At 37.3% G+C, this 22246-nt stretch overlaps 2 protein-coding genes across 4 annotated transcripts in view; one reads left to right on the top strand and one right to left on the bottom strand.

The window, feature by feature from the left end:
* LOC124167510 (methyl farnesoate epoxidase-like) overlaps window positions 1–22246 on the top strand; it is a 28072-nt gene that overhangs the window by 3868 nt on the left and 1958 nt on the right. For all 3 annotated transcript variants that reach the window (XM_046545443.1, XM_046545442.1, XM_046545441.1), the window contains exons 2-9: window positions 2797–2902; window positions 9881–10135; window positions 12000–12184; window positions 12954–13196; window positions 13904–14021; window positions 15795–15975; window positions 17317–17434; window positions 21275–21416. In XM_046545443.1, the coding sequence (XP_046401399.1) occupies window positions 2824–2902; window positions 9881–10135; window positions 12000–12184; window positions 12954–13196; window positions 13904–14021; window positions 15795–15975; window positions 17317–17434; window positions 21275–21416 (1321 nt within the window). In that variant the 5' untranslated portion in view covers window positions 2797–2823. The remainder of the gene's footprint in view (window positions 1–2796; window positions 2903–9880; window positions 10136–11999; window positions 12185–12953; window positions 13197–13903; window positions 14022–15794; window positions 15976–17316; window positions 17435–21274; window positions 21417–22246) is intronic.
* Window positions 3431–7068, bottom strand: LOC124167509 (ankyrin-1-like). Its single transcript, XM_046545440.1, has one exon. It carries the CDS (start codon window positions 6313–6315, stop codon window positions 3835–3837), a length of 2481 nt encoding a protein of 826 aa, XP_046401396.1. The 5' UTR covers window positions 6316–7068; the 3' UTR covers window positions 3431–3834.

Here is a 22246-nt window from a genome sequence, read left to right as displayed (position 1 = left end):
AGCCACAAGGAAGATAAATATATATTCAATCTAATATTTCTTAACAACAAGATCAGTATAATGAAATATTAACGACTTCCGAATTGGAAAAATATCTCAACAAATAACATTATACTAACATTTAACTCAATACTTATTAAAAGAAAATCAAATTTTACAAACGAGAGGAAATTATTGAATTAATCTCGATAATGGTAGCCACAACAGGTTCTTCATAATTGATTATGACCAAATTTTCAAGGTTCACTAACAAACGTTCACTCAAAAGGGAGTTTTAGCTGCAGAGAAAATTATTATATTGTTCTAAATACTACATACATATATGTAATTTCACTCAGCACTCATGGATTTTCCAATATACCTACTGTATTGGAAGGCGGCTAGACGTCAATTTACTATTTTCAATATGAAAACTTATATAGTCATTTCCTCAGAAGTTCTTTCATGTTCCACTAATTCATACAATATTCGTTCATTTCATCTTTAATTATTTCCACAGATTTTCATGCTTCACTGATCACAATAAGGAGTTTTACCTGCAAGAGAAAGATGGATTAGTTCAAAAATACCACGTATAGATATATCACTCAGTACCCTTGGATTTTCAATATACCTAGAATATTGTAAGGCGGATAATTATCAATTAAGGTGCCCTTATTGATAAGAGAACAAATATTGACATTTCATCAATATTCTTTCATGTTCCACCGATTCATAAAATATTTGTTGATCTCATTTCCAAGATTTACATCTACTTATGTTCACAGGTTTTCATAGTTCACTGATCACAACAAGAAGTTCTACCTGCAAGGGAAAGATGAATTAGTTCAAAATACCACTTATATATTCCGCATCACTTAGTAGCAATTGATTTTCCAATGTACCTTCAGTAGTAGAAGGCGGCCAGATGTCAAATTAGCATGTATTTCGGAAATAATGATAAATATTATCATTTCATCAGCAGTCTTTTCCTGTTCCACTGATTCATACAATATTTCCTGATTTCATTTCTTAGAAGTACAACTCATCTACTTATTTTCACAGATTTTCATGGTTCACTGATCACAATAAGAAGTTTTAAGAAGAGGAGAGGGCCTGAAACACTGTGGGAGTAGCACCAGGGGACAACTTTAGGCGATCTAACTCGTAACTTTTCACTTCAACGTTCTTATTCATGTAAGTTACACGGTGTAGGATATCCTGCTCAGCAAAATGCTTGACGCAAACTATTGCGCTTGAAGAAAGATTCCAATCCTTCCGAGGGATATTCTTCAGCCACTTCTGTCTACTGCGTTCATCTTTGGTGAACTGGAACACAGTCACATACCCCTTGTTCTTGGTGGATAGGTAGTTGCTTCTGCAATATGGCACACGATAACGTTTGGGCACCTTAAATGAAAACAATGGAAAGTTGCATGAATAAAAATAGTTTCGCTGATCACAGAAAAAAAGGAGTGCATTCATGATTAGTTTGGAAAATATGAATGACATTAGTACCTAGAAACATTAATAGAGTTAATGAGTAGCCATTCTTCCTTCCATAATATACGACGTTATTATAGATACAGCTACACATAGTTATTCATAAGGCAACCAAATATAGCAATCACTGTTAACTCAAGAATAATAATATTATAAAAAACAACGCAGCATTTAAATACCCGACAAATACACTTCGTTTCATTTGTGTTCTCTTAATGTTCCTTCGTGGCCAGCCGCCGAGAGACGCAATGCTTTGGATGAAATACTGCTGAATATCCACTCACAATACACTGAGAATATCTTTTAACTATTTTACTTGCCGTAAGGCAAAACACAGTACAGAAAAATAATTCTTTTTCCCCATTTAAAACCAGTATTGTTGCACTCTCAATTCCCCTCCATTAATGGCCGGCCGGCATGTGATCACAACACTTTTGAAGTAATAAACGTGATTTTCCTCCTTCAGCTCCCAAAAAATATCTTTAAACTATTGTACGTACCTTTAGCCAATGGGATATCCACAAAATAAGTCCAGTTCTGCCTTTTTAACAAGAGATTTAATGCTTCTTAGGTCGCACGGACACTCTTCACGCATAAGTCGCCATGCTCTTAAGCAAACACAATCGCACCCCGGCACAGCGTTGCCAAAATTCCATGTTCCGGCCTGTATTATAGGTGGCCATGGGATGGCACTAGATGAAGGGCCTCTATGGAAACCCCTTTTGTAAGCCTTTGCTAATGCCTTTATAATATAAGCGTTATCTGAAGCCTTTCAAAGGGGTTTTCCATTTTCCCTCAAAGCTTAGGCAAATGCTGTACTGCCTCAGGTGGCCCTGGTACAGTTATTCCTCCATCTGTGATGAGCAACCTCTCAATCTCAACAACTTTGCAGTACATACTGCCTTTTCCTGACAATTGCCTGATGGCACCAACCAGTCCCACTGACATGCTCGTCGGGAAGGCCCCCCTACTCTAAATTTGAGTCATTCAATACCTGAGGCTAAGTCTAGGTTTAGCTTTATAGTTGGTGATCAAAATAAACCTTCAGGTTGAATTACTGAGTGAGTAAGGTAAAGAGAACAAAGCATGCCACACTGTGTTTGAATGTGAACTTTCCTTAAATTTGTTCTTTTTTATTTACACCTTAGTTTTGGGAGTAAGTTGTATTCCTTGTTCATTTTTTTTCTGATGGTTTTAAAAATTTTTCTTGCCTCATTGGTAGGAAATTTTCACTTGGGTCAGAATTACTGTTTGTATGATTCTTTTTGCATCGATACTTGTACCATTGCCTTTAATTTTTTTCATCAATTACAGGACTGAACTTCCTCTTCAATTGCCATAATGTGGGTATTGGTATTTACTGCTGTTATAATATATTTGATTTACCGGGGCTTCTCCAAGCCAGCCAATTTTCCTCCAGGTATGTACCTATGCTGTGCTTTATTTATTTATAAAACTAAATTTCCATTAAAAGTATATAAACAGCTAAGTTCTGTATAATGTACTGAAAAAACTATTTTTTTTTATTTACTATTATATATCTCATTAAAAACATCGGAAAGTCTTTTTCATAATTATGCTTTACCCTGTGTTATTTTTTTAACTTTTAGATAGTTTCCTAAATATATATAAGGTTTTATTAAGTGCTATTGGATCTACATGAAATTAGCATTCACATTCAGCAAACTATTAATTATTAACATTCAACTTGAAATTGTTAAATTTTAGTTTCGGTTAAAATTAACAATCAGCCATTGTCTCCACAAATTGAGTAATTTTTTACTTCATAAATTTTGGACAGTTTTCATCTTTAAGAATTTTGGCATTATATTTAAGGAAGTGTCAGCTGAGGTAATCTAGGTAATCATAAGGTTTATTAGGAATTTGTTAAAAATTAACTTACATAATTTTAGGTTTTATGGATCAAATAACATTTGGAGCTACATATATAACCTATAGGTTAAACAAGAATAAAAACCTCAAACTTATGTTATTGAATTAAAATCACTCTTTTGTGCACCTGTGTCATTTATGAAGTCATGACACAGGTGATAAGGGGTACAACTAGCGAGTGATAGGCTGGAGTTTTAAACTTGCGAGGTGAAAATTATTTTTTAACATGGCTAATCTGTAGGGAAATACAAAATGTAGTTCTATTTCTTCTTTTTTACCCCAAACAATTATTTAATACATGGATATTTTTTTATGAATACATATGTCATTGAATGTGTTGAACAGTGTTTTTAACCCACATATAGTCATGAACACAAAACTAATTCTAATCCTGAAGATGTAATAAATGGCAAGTTCAATAATCCTCAAATCTAATAAAATTTTCAGCTGTATAGCCTTTCAATTATCCGTGATAATAACACAAAAATATTTGCAAGCATATATCAAATTCACTAGATCTGAATTGCTAAGGTATGTCATTACTTGTTGGATACAATCCCAAGTTAGCCTTGGGAAGATGTAGGGAATATAACCATTGACTTCCTTAAGGAGTTCCCTCCTTTGATTTGCCTTTGATAATTTACTGAGTATAATGCCAGCATATTCAGGAAAATCTTTTTTCAAGTTTATAGATGTAATGTATTGCACGATGTATGGATTTTCTAGTAGGATTGCTAAAGAATGAATGCTTTTTGTCAAAATATCATACAATGAATGCTTAAAAGTACCAACAAAAGTTTGCTTGAGGATTTCCAATTTGCTCACATATTTATCCTGACAATGCATCAATTTCCTGGTTTGTTTGATTGAGTCTAAATTTTTTTGGTTCACATATAAATTTGCAGCTTTTAGTTTGACAATATGATCTTCTAGAGCATTGCGAACTAACTCATGTGGGCTGATATCAATATCATCATCAAGATCAAAATATTGGTCATTAATGGGAGCATTACTTCTGACATCAGAATAAAATGCTATCTCACCTTGTTTAGCAATATCATGTGCTGTGAGATTGTCTCCTGTGGTAATGTTTACATCTGAGCCTTCATTCAGAAGGTTATGAACAATGAAAACATGGCCTTTCTCTGATGCAATATGACGTGGGGTTCTACCAATCTGATCTGTGGAATCAATGATGGCACCAAAATCTAAGAGATGTAGAACAACTTGAACGTAACCTTTGTCAGAAGCCAAATGAAGTGGAGTTTCACCAGATTTACTCTTTGAGTTAGCATCTGCACCATGTTCCAAAAGTTTTTGCACAACGCTTGGATAACCATTTGCAGCAGCAGCGTGAATTGGTTGGTAACCAAATTTTGATTGAGCATTAACAATGGCTCCATTTCTCAAGAGTAATTCAGCTATTTCTCCTTTAACACTGTCATCTTCCAAATCATACGCATTGTCATCTACATGCATTGCTGTGGCATACAGTGCTGTTCTTCCATGTTCATCCTTGTAATGGAGATCAGCCCCATGCTCTAAAAGGACTTCAGTGACTTCTTTATTATTTTTGGCTGCCAATAACAGCAATTCTGATAGCAAGTCGGTATATGCTCCACACTTTAACAGTGATTCTACAATGCTAATGTATCCCTTCCTTACAGCATTGAATAGTAATTCCCTGCTATTTGAGTCATCAGGCCTGACATTGAATCCATATTGTAGCAAGCTATTGGTGATATCTCTATACTGCATGTTATTTCTGTAAACTGCAGTAATGAAGGATCTCCTATTACTTTCATTGTTAACATCAGGAAAATGCCCGAGTATTATTTTAACCATTTCTGGATCTGCATTCTCAACTGCTATTAGCAATGGGGTGCTACCTGCATTATCTGGTGCATCAACATAGGCTCCCCACTCAAGCAGTGTTGCTACCACTCTCTTGTGTCTATTTCTGAGAGCAAAGTGCAAAGGAGTATAACCATCATTCAACTTAGATGTACACTGGCAGTTCACTTGTGCCCCATGCTTCAGAAGACTACTGACGATTCTGGAATGGCCTTTCTCTGCAGCTAAATGGAGAGGAGTTTTACCCTGGCCTGTTACATTCACATCAGAACCTTTTCTCAGTAGCATCACTAATATTTCTTCTTTCCCTTTTTCTACAGCATAGTGCAATGGGGTGTAGCCTTCGGTAATCCCAGAGGGACTTTTACATTGCACATCAGCTCCATGCCTCAAAAGATTCTCAGCAATTCCTTTATTTCCTTCTTCAGCAGCTATATGGAGAGGAGTTTTGCCGTTACCTATTACATTGATGCTGGCACCTTTTTCCAAGAGTAAATTCACTATTTTTTCACTACCCTTTTGTGTTGCAAAATGCAACGGGGCGTAGCCTTCATTAGAATCAGTAATTGCTCTGTTCACATCAGCACTGTGATTCAAAAGAAGCTCTGCATTTTGAAAACTTCCCCACTTTAGGGCCGCATGAAGAGGAATTTCATCATTCTTGTTTCTTGCATTAATGTAAGCTCCATATTTCACAAGCAATGCGGTGAGATCCACCTCTTTCCCTTTAACAGCTTCGTGTAGTGGAGTTTCACCATTATTATCAACTGCGTTTACCATAGCTCCTTTGTTAAGCAGCATCTGAGCAACTTCTAAGTTACCATGCATTGCTGCATAATGCAGGGGAGACCTAAATGAAAATCCTTTGTTGCCTATACAATTAACTTTGCCACCATTAAGTAAAACTAATTTTGCACGCTCCATTTCACCATGCTCGAGTGCTTTACAGAGAAGGATGTATTTGTCCATTGACCATTGTGAATAGTGAGATATTCCTGTATTAATTATTTCTTCAATTTCTTCCTGATGTCCTCCAGAAACAGACTCTGCAAGACTCTCACAAGAACCTCGATCGCGTTTTTGCATGGTATTGCACTTGATAACTTCACATGTGTCATTTGTGTTTCTTCTCTTATGTTCGGTCAGATTTTCAACCTTGGTCTCGCTATGGAATCACTTTGGTGACAGTATAGCAATACATATAAAGTAGAGCATGTCTGGGATCTGAAGGTGTCCTACTGCAGTGGGAGTGTATTTTATCTTTGCTATCAGTGATGCTGATGTGGAACAATAGAGTTCACCATGAATAATCTCTCATGATTATCTTTATAGCTAGATAAGGGCTAACCTTTATCCCTGTCATTAAAATGTATTTCAGTCAACATCTTAAATGTATACTTTTTTAACTATATTCAAACCTTATTGCAAGTAATTCAAACAAACAAAATACCCTTTCCATATTCAAAAACAGCAGATTATCTCAAAAAACTGTATTCGATTGCATTTAAACTGAATTTATTGTCTTACAAGCTGTTCCTAAAATCTCTGACAGGATGCCCAACTCACAATATGAATATTGTCCAGCATCTGGGAGGATCGTACTTTCTTATGTCCAATAATTAATCCTTTCCTGTCCGTAAAATTATCATGAAAATATCCTTTGCATATTGAGCTTTATCATAGAAAAAAAAGTACAGCTCTGTACTGAGACCTTTACAAGTAGTTCCTACCCTTCCTATAGTCCAGCCGGTGAGAGTTGTCTGCTGGAAGTTCAAAAGGAGGGGAGGAGAGCCTTGCGCCAGCATGGTTTGCAGCCAATCGCTTTCCCCTAAACGCACCTCACACATACAAGAATTGCCATGAGAAAAAATTCCCCTGGACCGGGAATCGAACCACGGACCTTTGGCTTTCCGGGCCACTGCGCAGACCACTACGCTATCCAGGTTCTTTAATTCTCATGGCAATTATACCGAGGCTCGTGGTACTAGGTGTTAGGCCCTCGCGGTCCATCAAGGATGGCAACGCGAGGGAGAAAGGACTTCCAAGAAGTCACAACCGGTTGAGAGCCTCAAACCTGCGCTAAGTGGTCATACGATAGGGTGACCATATCAGGGAAAATCTCTAGAATCCTGAAGAGGTTTGACATCCACACCATTCACTTGCCTCCACCAAAATTACGAGATCAACTTGTAAAGGCAAAAGACCCAACCGGGCTAAAAATTGCTGGAGTGTACGCCATACCATGTGAATGCGGAAAAACCTACTTTGGAGAGACGGGCCGCACTATTGAGACGAGATTGAAAGAGCATCTCAGACACCTAAGATTAGGACAGCTGGAAAAATTGGCAGTGGCTGAGCACAGCATCCTGGAGAATCATATGATTCACTGGGAAGAAGCGAAGCTGCTCTGTCGATCTAATGGATACTGGGACCACATAGTAAAAGAATCTATTCAGATTCGGAAAAACGGCAATAACATCAACAGAGACTGCGGCTATAATTTAAGCCACATATGGGACCACCTCCTAAAAATACGAGGGGACTGGCAGCCAATCAGGAGACGCTGAACCGCCCTCAACCTCAGAATTATGTATATATACCCCGAGACTTTGAGGAATTGGTATTGGATTCCTGAATCCCTGAAGACGATGGGCGAGTTGTTCATCGAAACGTTGGAAGGAGAAATGGAGGACCTGACCCGGTGTGAAACCCGAGAAAACTTCACTGCAATTGTTCGCCGGGAAAAAACCAAAAATTATATTAGTCATACGGTGTTGTCACATGCATATGAAGCACTGAAATAAGTCTGAGCCGCCAAAACAAGCCCTTTCTTCGAATCACCTAAACAAAGGATTCTTCCTTTTGGTCCTTCACACTCGTCGTCCCTTCTTACTCCTTTCGTCACGGAACCCTTTTGTTTAAATGTGAGGTGGGCGTTTCCCTTTCTTACCTTGCCCCCGACCCCGAACTAGACCCTTCTAAAAGACATCGGACAACTCTCGGAGGCCGGACTGTAGTTGTAGCGATCCTACCCATCTGTCTCCTTCCTGCTGAGAGGGTCTTGAACCTGTAAGCTGTAACCAACTCTCTCACTGCATGGAGTTGCTGTCAATTAGTGTTAGTCATTTTTGTTTTTTAAACAAACATCGGCTACTAACTTGAAAGCACATCTCTCTGAAATGAATTTCTTATGTTTCCTCAGTACTGTTAAATATTTAAGCAAAGACTGTGGATGGATGAGCTTGGCGAATAAGCCCTCGAGAAATATTTCATAGATTTCCACCCAAAAGTAGGTCTAGGAGACCTTATGCCTTGCAAATTATTTAGCCCATATTCACAATAATTTTGAGTTTATGTACAGAAGTGTGATTTTCAAACTTTTTCATACATTACCTTTTTTCATGGAAAAATGAGAAAGTAAAACATATATTATACTCAGACGTAACCTGCAGAGATTTCAGGTATTTTTAATATTTTTTTTGTTCAATTTCTAATGCTAAAAAATGTTTCTAATCAAATTTACTACAGAAAAATACTATAAAAATTGAAAATGATGACTGAAATGCCAATTCATTATGAGCAAAACATGGAGTCATCAAGAAATATCACTGAAAATATGTATAGTGAACTAATAAATGAAACCATTGCTTTGTAAAGGCGTTATTAAGCACAGGGGCACAGCTAGGAATTCAGGCTAGGTGGGGTTTTAGACACAACTAATACTGGAGTGTCTGGGGGTATGGAATACCCACCAGGATAAGCGGGAGGTGCGGGGGCACTCCTTCATAGAAATTTCAAGATAAACAGTTCAAAATTGTGAGTTTTACGGCTTTTGGAGGGATATTTTATTAATAACTACACTATTCTGTAAGTAGTGATAATCCAATTAAGGAAAATGGATTAAATTTAAAAACATTTCCGAGCTCTGGGGGGGTTATCCCCCAAATCCCCCCTCTCCGCACCACTGATTAAGCATGCTAAAATTAATTATTAACAGACATTGCTGGTGTTATTTTTTTTAAAGTCATGGAATTTCAGCCAATTTTCACCAATCCAATTCAGGTCATGCAGCTTATTGCACAAAGATTCTTTGGGAAATAAAAAATGCATCATCAGTTGAATATTTCTTTGGGAAGTTACTTCCGTTTTCTTTCCCTGTTATATTCTTTAGTGATTCTGTCATTTTGAGAGAGGCTTTTTTAATTCCTCTGAATTATCACTAATCCTAGTTTTTTTGACAACCTAATCCGTTTCTTTGTTCTAATTTTTATTGTACTTATATGATGTTATCTTCATCAATACGTAATTTTATTGCTGTTTTCTGAATTTTTCAATCCATTTGTGTACAGGCTATGTAAACTTTTCATTTACCTTACATCAGCGGTTCCCAAAGTGGGGGTCGCGACCCCCTAGGGGGTCGTAGGCCGTTCGGAAAGGGGTCGCGAGATACTAATAATATGGTGAACAACATAGGTACTTAAACTTGGACGACCATTTTTAGGGGGTCGCGGCTAAAAAGAATGAGCTAAAATGGGTCGCGGAAAGAAAAAGTTTGGGAACCACTGCCTTACATGCTCCATGTATGTATGTACTCATCAGGTGTGGAGAATTAAAATGATTTTTTTCAATATATATTTATTAACATTCTCAGGACTTCCACGGGTGCCATTTCTTGGATCAATGCCCTTCCTTGATCTTAACAAACAGCCGTTATTTTATCGAGCACTTCAGGAGTCTGGAGAGAAATGGGGTTGCAGCAATGGCATCATGGGTTATTACGTGGGGAATATCCCTGCTGTGGCTGTATGGAATCCAAAATTGGTTCGTGAAGCATTGCAAAGGGATGAATTCCAAGGAAGACCCGATGCCTATATATTCAAAATGCGCTCCTTTGGAAAGTTACTTGGTAAGTCTAAGGTAACATTTTCTTAATCTACTTTCTCTGGTCCAGACTGCAATGGAACATAACAGTGGCTCAAATGCCAAAATAATTTTGCGTGTTATGAACCATTAGCGGATCACACCTGACTTTAGATCAACAGTAGAACTAAGTGGTGATGGCACACGTGAAAAAAAACTGAGAAAACAACAATTATAAGGTAAGTAACAGTTAAGCAGCAAAGATGGACGTAATTTCTTTATAAATGAGGAAATTATTCCTCTAGGGACCAAATAATAGTTTGTAGCAGCAGGGATTTCGTATCATCTGTACTCGTTACATGCAGGGATATTAACATTGGCAACCATAGGAAAGCCCAAGGGACTGTGAACTCACCTTGTTATAGCTGGGATTTCATTACATGCCATACTCTTAATGAAAAGGGCCTAGGGAACCCTGGCTTAACATTCCATGCGACAGATGGAGTGTTGTGCTTGAAATACCCTTAACCTTTTCCCTACAGTACACGTATATATATACGTGTGGACGTTTCCTGACCCAGGAGACGACGGGCGTATATATACGTGTGAGATTTACCCGGACAAGAGATCGAAAGCCGTATATATGTATACGTTTTCTAGCTCCCCCCCTTTTAGGATGGTCGTGGGTTTACGACGTCTTTGTCTCGGGACCCAACGCTTCGGGGTTTAGGATTAACCCTCGGAATCCGGGAGCAGGTACCCGGACCCTTCGTCTTTTAGAACCCCTCTCAGCGGTACGGGACAGCGGTCATTCAATTGTTTATACAGTCAATTTTCGAAATAAATATTTGTTCATTTCTCAAGAAATATACACTAAGAATTGAATTATTTGTCTTTTGAGCATCGTTTACAATTTTTAAACGAAATTCTACGACAAATATTAACTTATATCTCGAGTTATGTATAAACATCAACATGGAAATTGTTGCTGCATTAAATGCGTTAATAATGGCCTTAGAACTTTGTTTAAAATTTGACAATGCTCAGATAAAAATGAGGAATTCAATTCAAAGTCTGTAATTTACGTGCAAGCAACAATTATCCATTTGCTAAATACATATAAGCAATACATAAGTTGACCGTGAACCAATGCCGCAGGTGTAGTCGTAAACTCGGAAAGGAGGGAGCACAACTACTCTCGGAGTCCAAGATAATGCGAAGTCCCTGCGTGGAGAGGTCGAAAAAGGTTCAGCGAGACCCTTCTTAACGAATGTCCTCCAAAAATACTCCATACCACGAGAAAGAAGAGTCTCTTGGGGCTCAGTATAGCAGTCATGCTAAGACGAAAACTCCGCCGTCTCGAAAGGGTTAATACAGCACCCAAGCAGGGATCGAGCAACCTCTGAAAAATCTCTACCACAGCCAATATTTGAACCTTGGTCCATGGGGTGTGATTCCCATCCCCACAGTTTATCCTTTCTTATTCTATATAATAAATGCACCACATTTTTAGAGACTAATTTCTCATTTTTCTGAATAGTGCAGTTGAATGAGGAAGCCCTTATAGAAGAGTAGGAGAGAAGAGAAACCTCATGAAAACCTTGATAAAAAGACTGAACAACCTTTTAAGGCATGAAATTTCAGGAATTTGCGGATGATGGTAGAGGCTGAATTTTTGTGAATGTTGGGTTTGCAACTCAATAGAATTGGATGCCAAGAGAGGGATGGCTACACAAAGCAACTGGCTCAAAGAGAATGATTGGGGTACATTTTTAAAGGCATATGACCTCAGCTGTCGTCTTCTCCTCTGAATACCATACCAGATATCTCTTTGCATCATGAATTTAGTTCAGCATTTTACCTATCAAAGGTATATTTTGATAGACATTATTTTTATAAATGTGTTTCAGGTGTATTCTTTGCGGATGGTCCAGCTTGGGTGGAACAGCGTCGCTTCACGATTCGGCAACTTCGTGACCTTGGTCTTTTAGGCCTTCAAAAAGTCCAACACCATGTGCAGGCAGAGATAACAGCTCTTCTCCAGAGCATCAGGAGTCTCCCTGAAGGGACAGTCAAAGGATCCAGACTTATAGAGGTATTGAGACACCCCTTAATTCTTTTTCAACGTACATATTTACTTTATCTGTAATATTCTTGTAACATTTTCGTCTGAAGGTTTTCACAGCTTCTTTTATCAATGTTGGTGGTGGTTCTCAGGTATTGCTGTGTAGGTAACATCTTCACTCAACGTTTCACTTCTCATACTGGGAGCGTTATCAAGAGAATGGGACGATGATATATATCCCGGAGGAGTGAAACGTATGTATAGGAGGAGTGAAACGTTGAGTGAAAATGTTACCTACACAGCAATACCTGAGAACCACCACCAACATTCTTGTAACATATCATTTGTGATTTAAATAGGAGTCATATGCCTTAATTTTAATTATCAAATTTCAAAGATGCTGGTAATGGTTATGAATTTCTCTCTCATTCTCTAAATGAGCATTTACACTATGCGATGGGCATATATGTTTAAATACATTCGCCGTCAAACTTTCACTTTGTAAACACCCTAAATTGAGCAAATGCACAAATTTATGTCCAGGAAATAGCCCCTGTACTAATTTAAAATTTCATGCAAGTACCTGAGCATTTGTCCACCTACATACTTCCATGGGTAAATTCATTGTGTAGGTAAACATGGCTTTAGGATCTAAATTGGATTTTGATCATTTACCTTTTTTTAGGAATTTTCCTGGTTTGAAAAATTTTGCTCATGGGAATTTCTCTCTGTCGATTAATGGGGTATTTCTATATCACTGTGAGATCAATTACAATGTTAATCAACTATTATTTTGCAGGCAAATGGTGTGTTCACAATTCACATCGTCAATGTTCTATGGGCTCTGATGTCAGGAAAGCATTGTTCAATAGATGATACTGACCTTAGGAACCTCTTCAATTTCCTAACAAGGACATTCCGTGGAGGTCAACGATCAAGTGCCCTTCTAAATGCACTTCCATGGGTTCGTTTCATTCTTCCCAATTATTCACAGTATAATGAGATAAATGAAACTTGGACATCTCTTCAACAGTTCATCAAGGTATTTACACTTTTATCCATCACCTTATTTTGCCGTTGTGATGTATGTATATAGATCCTCATGTCATGGGGCCAGGGTTCCATACTTTATGTTCATTGCTGAGGGAACTGCTATTTTCTACTCTGAACATTAGTTAGGGTCCAATGCAAAGCATAGCCTTGGTGATGAGAGGCAATTGCAATAATCAGGTCACCTCAGGGATACTTGTCCTCCTTAGTCTGGCGATTTTGGCCCTTTGGGTGTGCTTCTATCTCCCATTAATTGCAGACTAATAATGCTTAGCAATAACTTAAGATGATTGATCAATAGCAGTGGGAGGAGAGATCAATGAATGATAAGATTAACTAATTTTAAATATAGATATCCCATGATTTTTTACATTTAAATGTCTACATAATATATATATGCAACAGTGTATCTCTGCATGCCCCAACCATGTCCTTGCGCATGATTCATTAAACTGTTTCAGACTTCATCTTTACTATTTGTATTTTGGAGGAGGCATGTAGGTACAAGAATATGATCTAGAGAGCATTCTGTTACTTTTCCCGAGCAGTGATCTAGCTAAATTTACTGCTTTCATTCATTAAAGAGTTATTGAATTCATGGAGATTAATGTTTGAATTTTTTTTGTAATATTTGTCTCTTTCAGTGGACACTAATAAAACTTATTCCATACCCCTAATTATTTCTACTTTTTTCCACAGAAAACTTTAGATGAGCACAAAGCAAATTTCAACAAGGAAAATATAAATGATTTCATTGATGCATATCTTCTTGAAATGGAAACGAAAGACTCATCTCATGAATCGTCATATTTTTGTGGTAAGCAAAATGGTGCTCAAGGAGTATCACTATTGTCAAACTTGAAAAATACTTTTTGTAAATTTGTACTTATGTGCTTCTTGAGTAAGAGTTTGCAAATATTTCCTTGGGCTTTTAATGATGGCCTTTCTCAGAGGAATTAATTCTGTGGGTTAGTGGAACTGCCCGAAGGGAGAGGTTTGCCTTACACTCCCAATTGTACCCTCCCCACCAGTCAGGGCTTTTCTAGAGAAATTACTTTTTTCTTTGTCATATTTCCTCGGCATCTTTTTCATCAATTCTTACCGAAAAGAAGTTGTTATAGGATAGGAAAGGGAGAGTATGAGATTTTTGGGCTCCCACGCTTGAATCAATAGGGTAGTTTCCTTCATCAAGGAAAACAAAAGGCATTGATTGCGATTCGTTACCCACCATTAGTGTATTCATAATATACAAATTATTTGGTTATAGAAATACCGGTTTAGACGAATGGCAAGGGTCAATTTTATCCTCAATGGCCAGATTAGTGCCCATGCGATGCCACTCCACATGATGTCACAGGGACCTAGTTTCTATAAAAGTAGATAGGAGTTTTACATCGTCTGAGGTTACCAATGCATGCATGAGGCACAGAGCTCATGGAAACATGTCTTAATAGGTAATCACCTATTAAAACTGGCTAAGGTCGGAAAGTTTTCTTCATTTGATAAGGTATTAATGATCCTTATTTAAGCCAAGCGCTACCAGCTATCATGGTACTCTGCTACCTGCTAGCATCCTGTGTCGTATCAGCGCTCAGAGCCTCGCCCCAAGGTCACCTCACTTGCGGCAGCGGGAACCAGAACGACGTCACGCGGAGTTTTTCCGGCATTCATACTTACCCGTCGCGTTTTCGCACGCTTGAAAATTTTCACTTTTCATTTAATTGCGAAAAATAGATATCGTCATTAAAAAATCTAAAAGCGTGAAATACGTACTCCAGGAGTAATAATCTTTCGATTTAGTCAATAAAAAAATAATAGGAAACCACCATCTGAAGAAACATGTTCTAAACGAAATATTGAATCTCACGGCTGGAAAATGAGTGCATGTAGATAAAAGATGTTGGTGGAATTCCCCTTCATGATGGCTGGAACTCAATAAATGAAAAAGTGGGCAATCATTTTTCAAGGAAGAAAATAAACAATTATCATCTATGAGCCTCTCCTTTTTCATGAAACTGCAGATCTCTTCGGATAGATTTTAAGTAATTTTGGGTGTGTGGCTTCAACTTCAACCAACTTCCATTCCTCTCCCGATTAAGTCTGGAAAGTTCAAGGAATAGACATCGTACTTTGCTGCTGTGAATTCTGTTGCACGAAATCGCCACATTTAGGTATCCCAAGCCATGTAATGAAATATTTTGCTGAAGAAGATGGTAAATTAGGTGACTGGCTTTTGTGGTATTAGCATGAAGACAGCTAGGCTCTGAGACGGCAATTAAATAATTCTCAAAACGAAATTACATAGTTGTATTTTTGGTAATGCAACTTTAAAAAATAGAAATTTCAAAACTCCAAAAATCTTCCATTGTTAAGATCATTCTGTTAATTATAGATTTAGGTATTATCAATCCTTTACTGTATTTGCAATTGTTAATTATTTGTTTGAGGAGAAAATTGATGATAAATAAAATTTAGAAAAAGTACCTTGTAATTATAATTAAAAATCACCTAACAAGTATTTATTACTTGCATTTTAATTGCCTTTTTGTGATTGAAGCATATGTTTCCCAAATATATTTTTATCCTACAGAGGAGCAGCTCATTACTATTTGCATGGACCTTTTTGCTGCTGGGTCTGAGTCTGTGGGGAACACACTCTCTTTTGCTCTCCTGTATCTTGGCCTCTACCCAGATGTTCAGGCTCGTCTTTGGGAAGAGATGAAGAGGGAGTTGGGCGTTGGATGCTGTCCTTGCCTCGAGGACAGACCTCGGTAAATATCATCTGTTTTCCTGTTATGTGTTGTAAAATCAAAGTTATAGTAGCTTTCACGGGGTGAACATTTGTCATAATGTCTATGAAAGAAAATTATTAGTCACTTCCAGTAGATTTTAATTAAAAACAACTGTCTTCAGGCCCTATGGCATTCTCAAGTGACAGTAAAGTACGAGTACCACGTATATATAGCTATTGTTGAGGTGTGGTTGTGAAGAGGGATCTTCAGGGATGTAAGGTGACAACCAACAAAGGAGTTGGGTTTGAGAAGGTATATCTTTAAGGAAGTAGTTGGAATTCCTCGCTACCATAGTCACAATGGTGGCCTAGTTCAAAAAGGTGCTAACTTCCACCTGGAGGTTGAACACTATGCGGCAAAAGAAAAGAAAATAGGCACAAATGAGTAGCAAGCGATCAGCGTGGAGGGGAAATCCAACTGCCTTCTTAATTATATCACCTTCCCAAACCCATCTCGCAAATTGCTTGTCACCTTACCTCCCTTGAGATCTCCACTCTCCTCCCTCTGCTATGGCTGAAAATTTTACAGTACTTGTACTTCATTTTCACTTGAGAATACCACAGCTGCTGAAAGCATTGGTTTTTAATGAAATTCTTAAGAAAGTGGTCAAGTTTATTCTTTTATATACATACATATGTGTGCTGATGTCAACTTAATTTTTATTGTGATATTCACTGAAACACTACTTAAAGTTGTGGTGAATATTTCAATCATATGTATATCTTATTTCTTACACAGTACACATATGGTATTAAAGAACATTTCATGACTCCATATTGTCCGGTGTGTATTGAAAGGGGAAAAATGCAGAAGACTATGATTAAGGGTAGAATTTTAGGGAAATGTGGATGGTTAAAACTAACATTAGTTAAAGTACGGAATTCAAGCAAATGAAGAACAGACTGAGTGTTATCATTACATTTCTGACCTTTAAGGAAATTGGATGTTACTTTTGACTAGAGAATAGAATAGCAGAATGAATAAACTTTTTTCGGGTATCCAGACAGTTAAGAAAATGTAAGGTAGCTGACATTTTGGGTTCCGTCTCGTTACCCATTCTCAAGTAGTCACTTTTGCAGAAACCTAAGAAAAGTTAATTCATTCTATTCACTATGAAAGGTTCAATCATACTGAGTATAGCAGATGACTAATGGATATGTATAATTTGGGCAAAAAAATATCAAAAATCATTATAACATGTCCAATGCTCTGTTTAATGCTACATCCTCTACTGATGTATAAAGTTTCAATTTCTAAATGATGGGAAATTATCATATTTCATGGAAAAATGTTCAAAGTCTTTTTTTTTTGTTTCCATAGACTCCCATATTTGGAAGCTGTTCTTCAGGAAGTCATGAGGATAAACACTATTGCCCCTACTGCTGTTCCTCATCGTGTGACTCAAGATACAACATTTGCTGGATTCAATATTCCAAAGGTAAAATTGTTCACCCATCTATATAGACTCTAGAAATGAAGTCTTACTATCTCCTTATTTAACCTTCCCAATAGATTTTAAAGTCAGATATGTGTCATCCCTGATATACTCATCATATTGGTCACTTAAATAGCAGGGTTCCCACTCAACCGTGAAAACCTTAAAACCGTGAATAAGCCGTGAATTTCGTCTACCGTGAAAAAACCTGGAAATAGCCGTGAATTACGTCATATAACCTTAAAAATCTCTCAAAATTGATTGTAGAACAACGATAGACGGGTAAAAAATGATATTTCAATCATGTTTCAAGGTCATTCAGGTGCAGGCAATGACCATGCATTTACCTGCACACGTGTATTCGAAAGCGCAACTATTAATTGGTCCGTGTGTGCCATGACAGCACATTGACTTTTAGCCTGCGATTGGAAGACATTAACCCTGGCAAAAAATCAGGCACTTCTTCACTTCCCTGCCACCCTGCTCTCTCCATTTTCCCACTCACACCCTTTTAGCTGGACATGAATTTTGCTAACGATATGTGTCGTCATAAGAGATAGCACTGTCATTGCTGCGTTTGCATTCAAGGCATCTGTTGCGTTTGTTACATTTGTAGTTAAAGTGCGGCCGATGATTGTTACGTGATCAATATTTCTGCCTAAAATGCCCTATCTAAAAACCGTGAATTTGATGACATTTAGACCGTGAAAACCTAGAAAAAACCGTGAATTTTATAATGTAGTTAGAGTGGGAACCCTGAATAGGCAGCTGTTTCATCCCCTGTCCTGGAAACTTCCTCAGGTTTAGTCAATAGGCATTGCATTTTGGTCGCAGTACATATATGTGTATGCAAGCTGCTGGGTAATGTTTTTCCTGTGTGTTTTTCTCATTGGTTGACGGTCTTAGGGCTCATTTCAACTCCTAGGGTAGATTGGATCCATTCATACTCACAGTTTGAATCATTGAGATTCTTGATATTTCCAATTATGTACTTCCATTATCAATGTACGGATATAAAGTAGGCCCTCGTTAATTCGAACAACTTTATTATGAAGTCCTCGTTATTATGAAGCAAATCGTTGGTCCCTATGAGACCAATCCAATCTATAGTTAAAGAAACGTAATTATGAAATTTTTGTTCTTACAAAATTATGAACCTCAGTCCCGGTAGTTACAAAAAGAACTTTATTACGAAGTTCCACAAATAAGCAACGGTAGTTAGGAGGAGATACACTACGCCAATAATAATAATAATAATACGTCTTCATTGGGCAAGATTGGGACTAGGAAGTCCTATCTTCCATCTAACCTCTACGCTATGTTATAATCATGCGCCACGTTTAACTTCTCCTCGTGAACTGTGCCCAAGAGCTTCTATTATGGTTCTTTCTTCAGTAGGAGATACTTCAGTACGCACGCAACATCATATAATAAGCTTCATTCCTGTGAAATAATGGAACCCACTCATTACTGCTCGTAAATTGGATGTCCAGTTAGTCCTCTGTACGCACATTCGATTTACGAGCTTTCAGAGATAGAACATTCAAAAAATTCAAGCGTGCTCGAAATTTCAAATTTGGCACCTATCGAGTTGGCCGATGTGATGCGGTGTGTAAAGGAAATTTTTATTTGGACGTAATCTGAACAGAGTTTCATTGAATGAGGTGTGAAGTTAGGAACTGTTCAGCGTTTTGCCCGGACTTCCTTTCCACGGACAGTGATTTTTTTAGCTCCGGCTGCGTCCCATGCCCAGCTAGAACAGTTCGTCACAATAGTGAGTTAGAGCACAATTGTGATGCAGCGTTGCATTCTGCACGATAACAGCACTCCTCGATTCCCTTCATAGGTTTATCAACTTACGAATAAGGTCACAAGGAATGCATCTTGTTCATTTATCGAGGACTTACTGTATCTGGGTAGATATCGACACTCGATTGCATCATGCCGTATTCTTCTTTTGAGAAAATGAAACGAATAAGCTTGTTTTTTTATATTTGCACATACTTTAATCGCATAGACTATACCCATGATTCTGAAGCTAATTCTCAGTGCGACTATAAGTATGGGATATTGAAGAGACAAGAAATTTTGGCAAACTATGTTTTTTCAACGACACCTAAAAGGAACGTTCATACGAACTTTGTTATTACGAACCTTCGGTTTTTCGGTCCTGTTAACTTTGTAATTACAAGAGTCTACTTAGCAATTTTCTTTTTCCAATACCTCAGTTTCACCTAAGGAAAATGCATTGAATGGTTCTGGCCAGGTATGTCTATAATGGTATTTTGGTGAAATTGTTTCTTTTCTGCTGCTTAGGTTTAGACCTTGGTCTCTATTGAAATGAGGAAAAAGTTTTTGCTGGCTACTCTAATCACCATCAGCCTCACTTACCTATGGCAGTATACATACATATATATATACACTTCGAAAAGTTCCTCGGCGAGGTAAATAACATAAAAAACCCTTGGATGGGCAGTATCAGAACACACAAGATAAAGATAAGAAACTCACACTCACTAAATTTTCGGTGGCATTACCACCTTCCTCGGAGTTAGGTAGTGCCTTAAAGTAGGATTTGAAATATGCAGCTATGCATTTAATCGGAGAAAAAAATAGCATCTTCAGGACCAGTGTAACACGACATGCCAGAAGTTGATTTTTAACCGTACTGAGGTTCGTATCACTGCAATGAGGAAATTAAGTAGACCAAAATAAACTTTGGGAGGGTTGTCGAGAGTTGGTACTTGTCACCCAGTGAGAAATGGGTGGTGGAATCCACGTTGAGTGGTGGATATTTGGTGGTGGTGGATATTGAGTGGTTGGACCCACGTGGAATCCACGTTGATTTCAAGTGGATTTGTGGTGATTATCATAAAATGTTAAACAGAATTTCTAATTTGTGAAACTTAACTCTCTGGTGACATTTCGTCATTTATCATCCTGAAACCACGCTAGTTATGTGAAAATGTATCGCACATTCTATTTTTATATAATTCGTGGAAAGGCAGCCATGAGAGCACATGAAAAATCGTAGACACATATATAGAAGGTTTAGATATAGAGTGGTTGAGGTTTTAATGGTTTTAGGACAGCACCTACTGCTGTTTTAATTTTTCCACCAAATTTCCACGTGGGTTCCACGTTGATTCCACGACCAAAAATACGTGGTATTTACGTTAATTCTCCACGTGGATTCCACCACCCATTTCTCACTGGGCAGGAAGTGTGGTCCATTCAGGGGGTATTCACTTGAGATCATTTACAATGTATTAATAAGTTTTATTACTTCCCAAAACAGAAAAACAATCTTCAAAAATAATTTACAGGCATTTTTTTTAATCCAAGGGAAGCTTTAGTTAGCCTCTAAGAAATATCTGTGGTGAGGTTACCATCCAAGAATTTATAGCTGCTTATTGCTTTTTAACGGAACAATACAAAAAATTATATTTACCAATTTTTAAAATTAAAATTCAGGAACAATAGTATTTCAATGATCCAAATGAAATACAATTACATAATACAATAAAACTTTATATGATAATATTAAAGAAATCATTTATACTTTGCTGAGTTAGTAGCCATTCCGCTATTAGTTGGAGAAATTTACTCTTACAGTAATTTTTGGCTTATATAAGTCCTGAGGTAGCAAATTATAAATCTTGGGTCCCATGGACAAGAATGATCTTTTAAAGTGCAATTTTTCTGGTTTAATTAGATGAACTAAAATAAAATTTTTATCCCAAACATTTCTGGCTTTTTTGACCCCTGACCCTCCTCCTCCTCCTTTTGCCATGCCCTTGGCTATAATTATTCATTGTTATTCCATCTCTTCGAATCTTTCAGAACACATGGCTGGATTTGAGTCTATGGTCAATATCTCACGACCCTGCCAAATGGGAAAACCCAGATGATTTCCGGCCTGAACGATTCATTGATGAAAATGGGAAGCTTATCCGCGATGACATCTCTTTAAATTTTGGTTTTGGTAAGTTCACAAAATAGATTTCCTTAAATTTCTTCTTAATGATAACCTTGCAATATTCATGAGAGAATACACCTTACATGCAGTGAGAGTAAGCATAAAGGATTGCTTGTCTTCATTTACCATTTTAAATCTCCCTTCCCCATGAAACTATGTCATCATAATCTGTCATTATTGTTACTATGTATAATCAGTATTGGTAAAAGTACTGAGAAAAAGTAACTGGACTCAAATACAGTTACTTTATAAAAAAATTAACCAATTACAAGTATGTACAAATTACTGATTTTAAAAAGTCATCAGTAAAATGACTGCTATTATTACAATTAATTCTTTCAATATTGTCCACTCTAGAGACCACCTGGTAACTGTCGAATATTAGAGTAGAGTGTGGAATAATTGTGTCACAGAAATTGCTAAAGTTGCAATTTTACTTGCAAAAAGTACAATTATAACTGCTGTAGCAACAGAGGGGGGGGGGGCTTATTTTGTTCCCATCATAAGTAGGCTACAGCATAAGAGTGGCTGAACCTAAATAAGAAAATTACAGTACTCAGGGATTCAAATTATCCGTAGGCCTAGATAAATCAGTGGAATCATTAGATTAATCATTGATTTGAGCGAGTAACGATGACAATGAAAGTAAAGATTCCTCTTTCATTGCAAGGAGTAAATTACAAATAAAAAATACATTACGTAAAAAGTAATTGTTACAGCTACAAATTACTGCAAAAGTAATCATTACAAGTAATCTAATTACTTTTACTCGATTACATACTAACACTGGCTATTATACATGTAAAAAATTGTTGTGACTACCTTAATTGTGATTT

Source organism: Ischnura elegans, chromosome 11 (assembly GCF_921293095.1).
Source record: "Ischnura elegans chromosome 11, ioIscEleg1.1, whole genome shotgun sequence".
Lineage (NCBI taxonomy): Eukaryota > Metazoa > Arthropoda > Insecta > Odonata > Coenagrionidae > Ischnura > Ischnura elegans.
Note: the sequence above shows the minus strand (reverse complement) of the source record. Positions and strands in the feature narration are given on the sequence as shown.

Bases quoted from the DNA above. Each gene is read 5' to 3' on its own strand.
- LOC124167509 (XM_046545440.1), bottom strand. From the start codon at position 6,315: ATGCAAAAACGCGATCGAGGTTCTTGTGAGAGTCTTGCAGAGTCTGTT.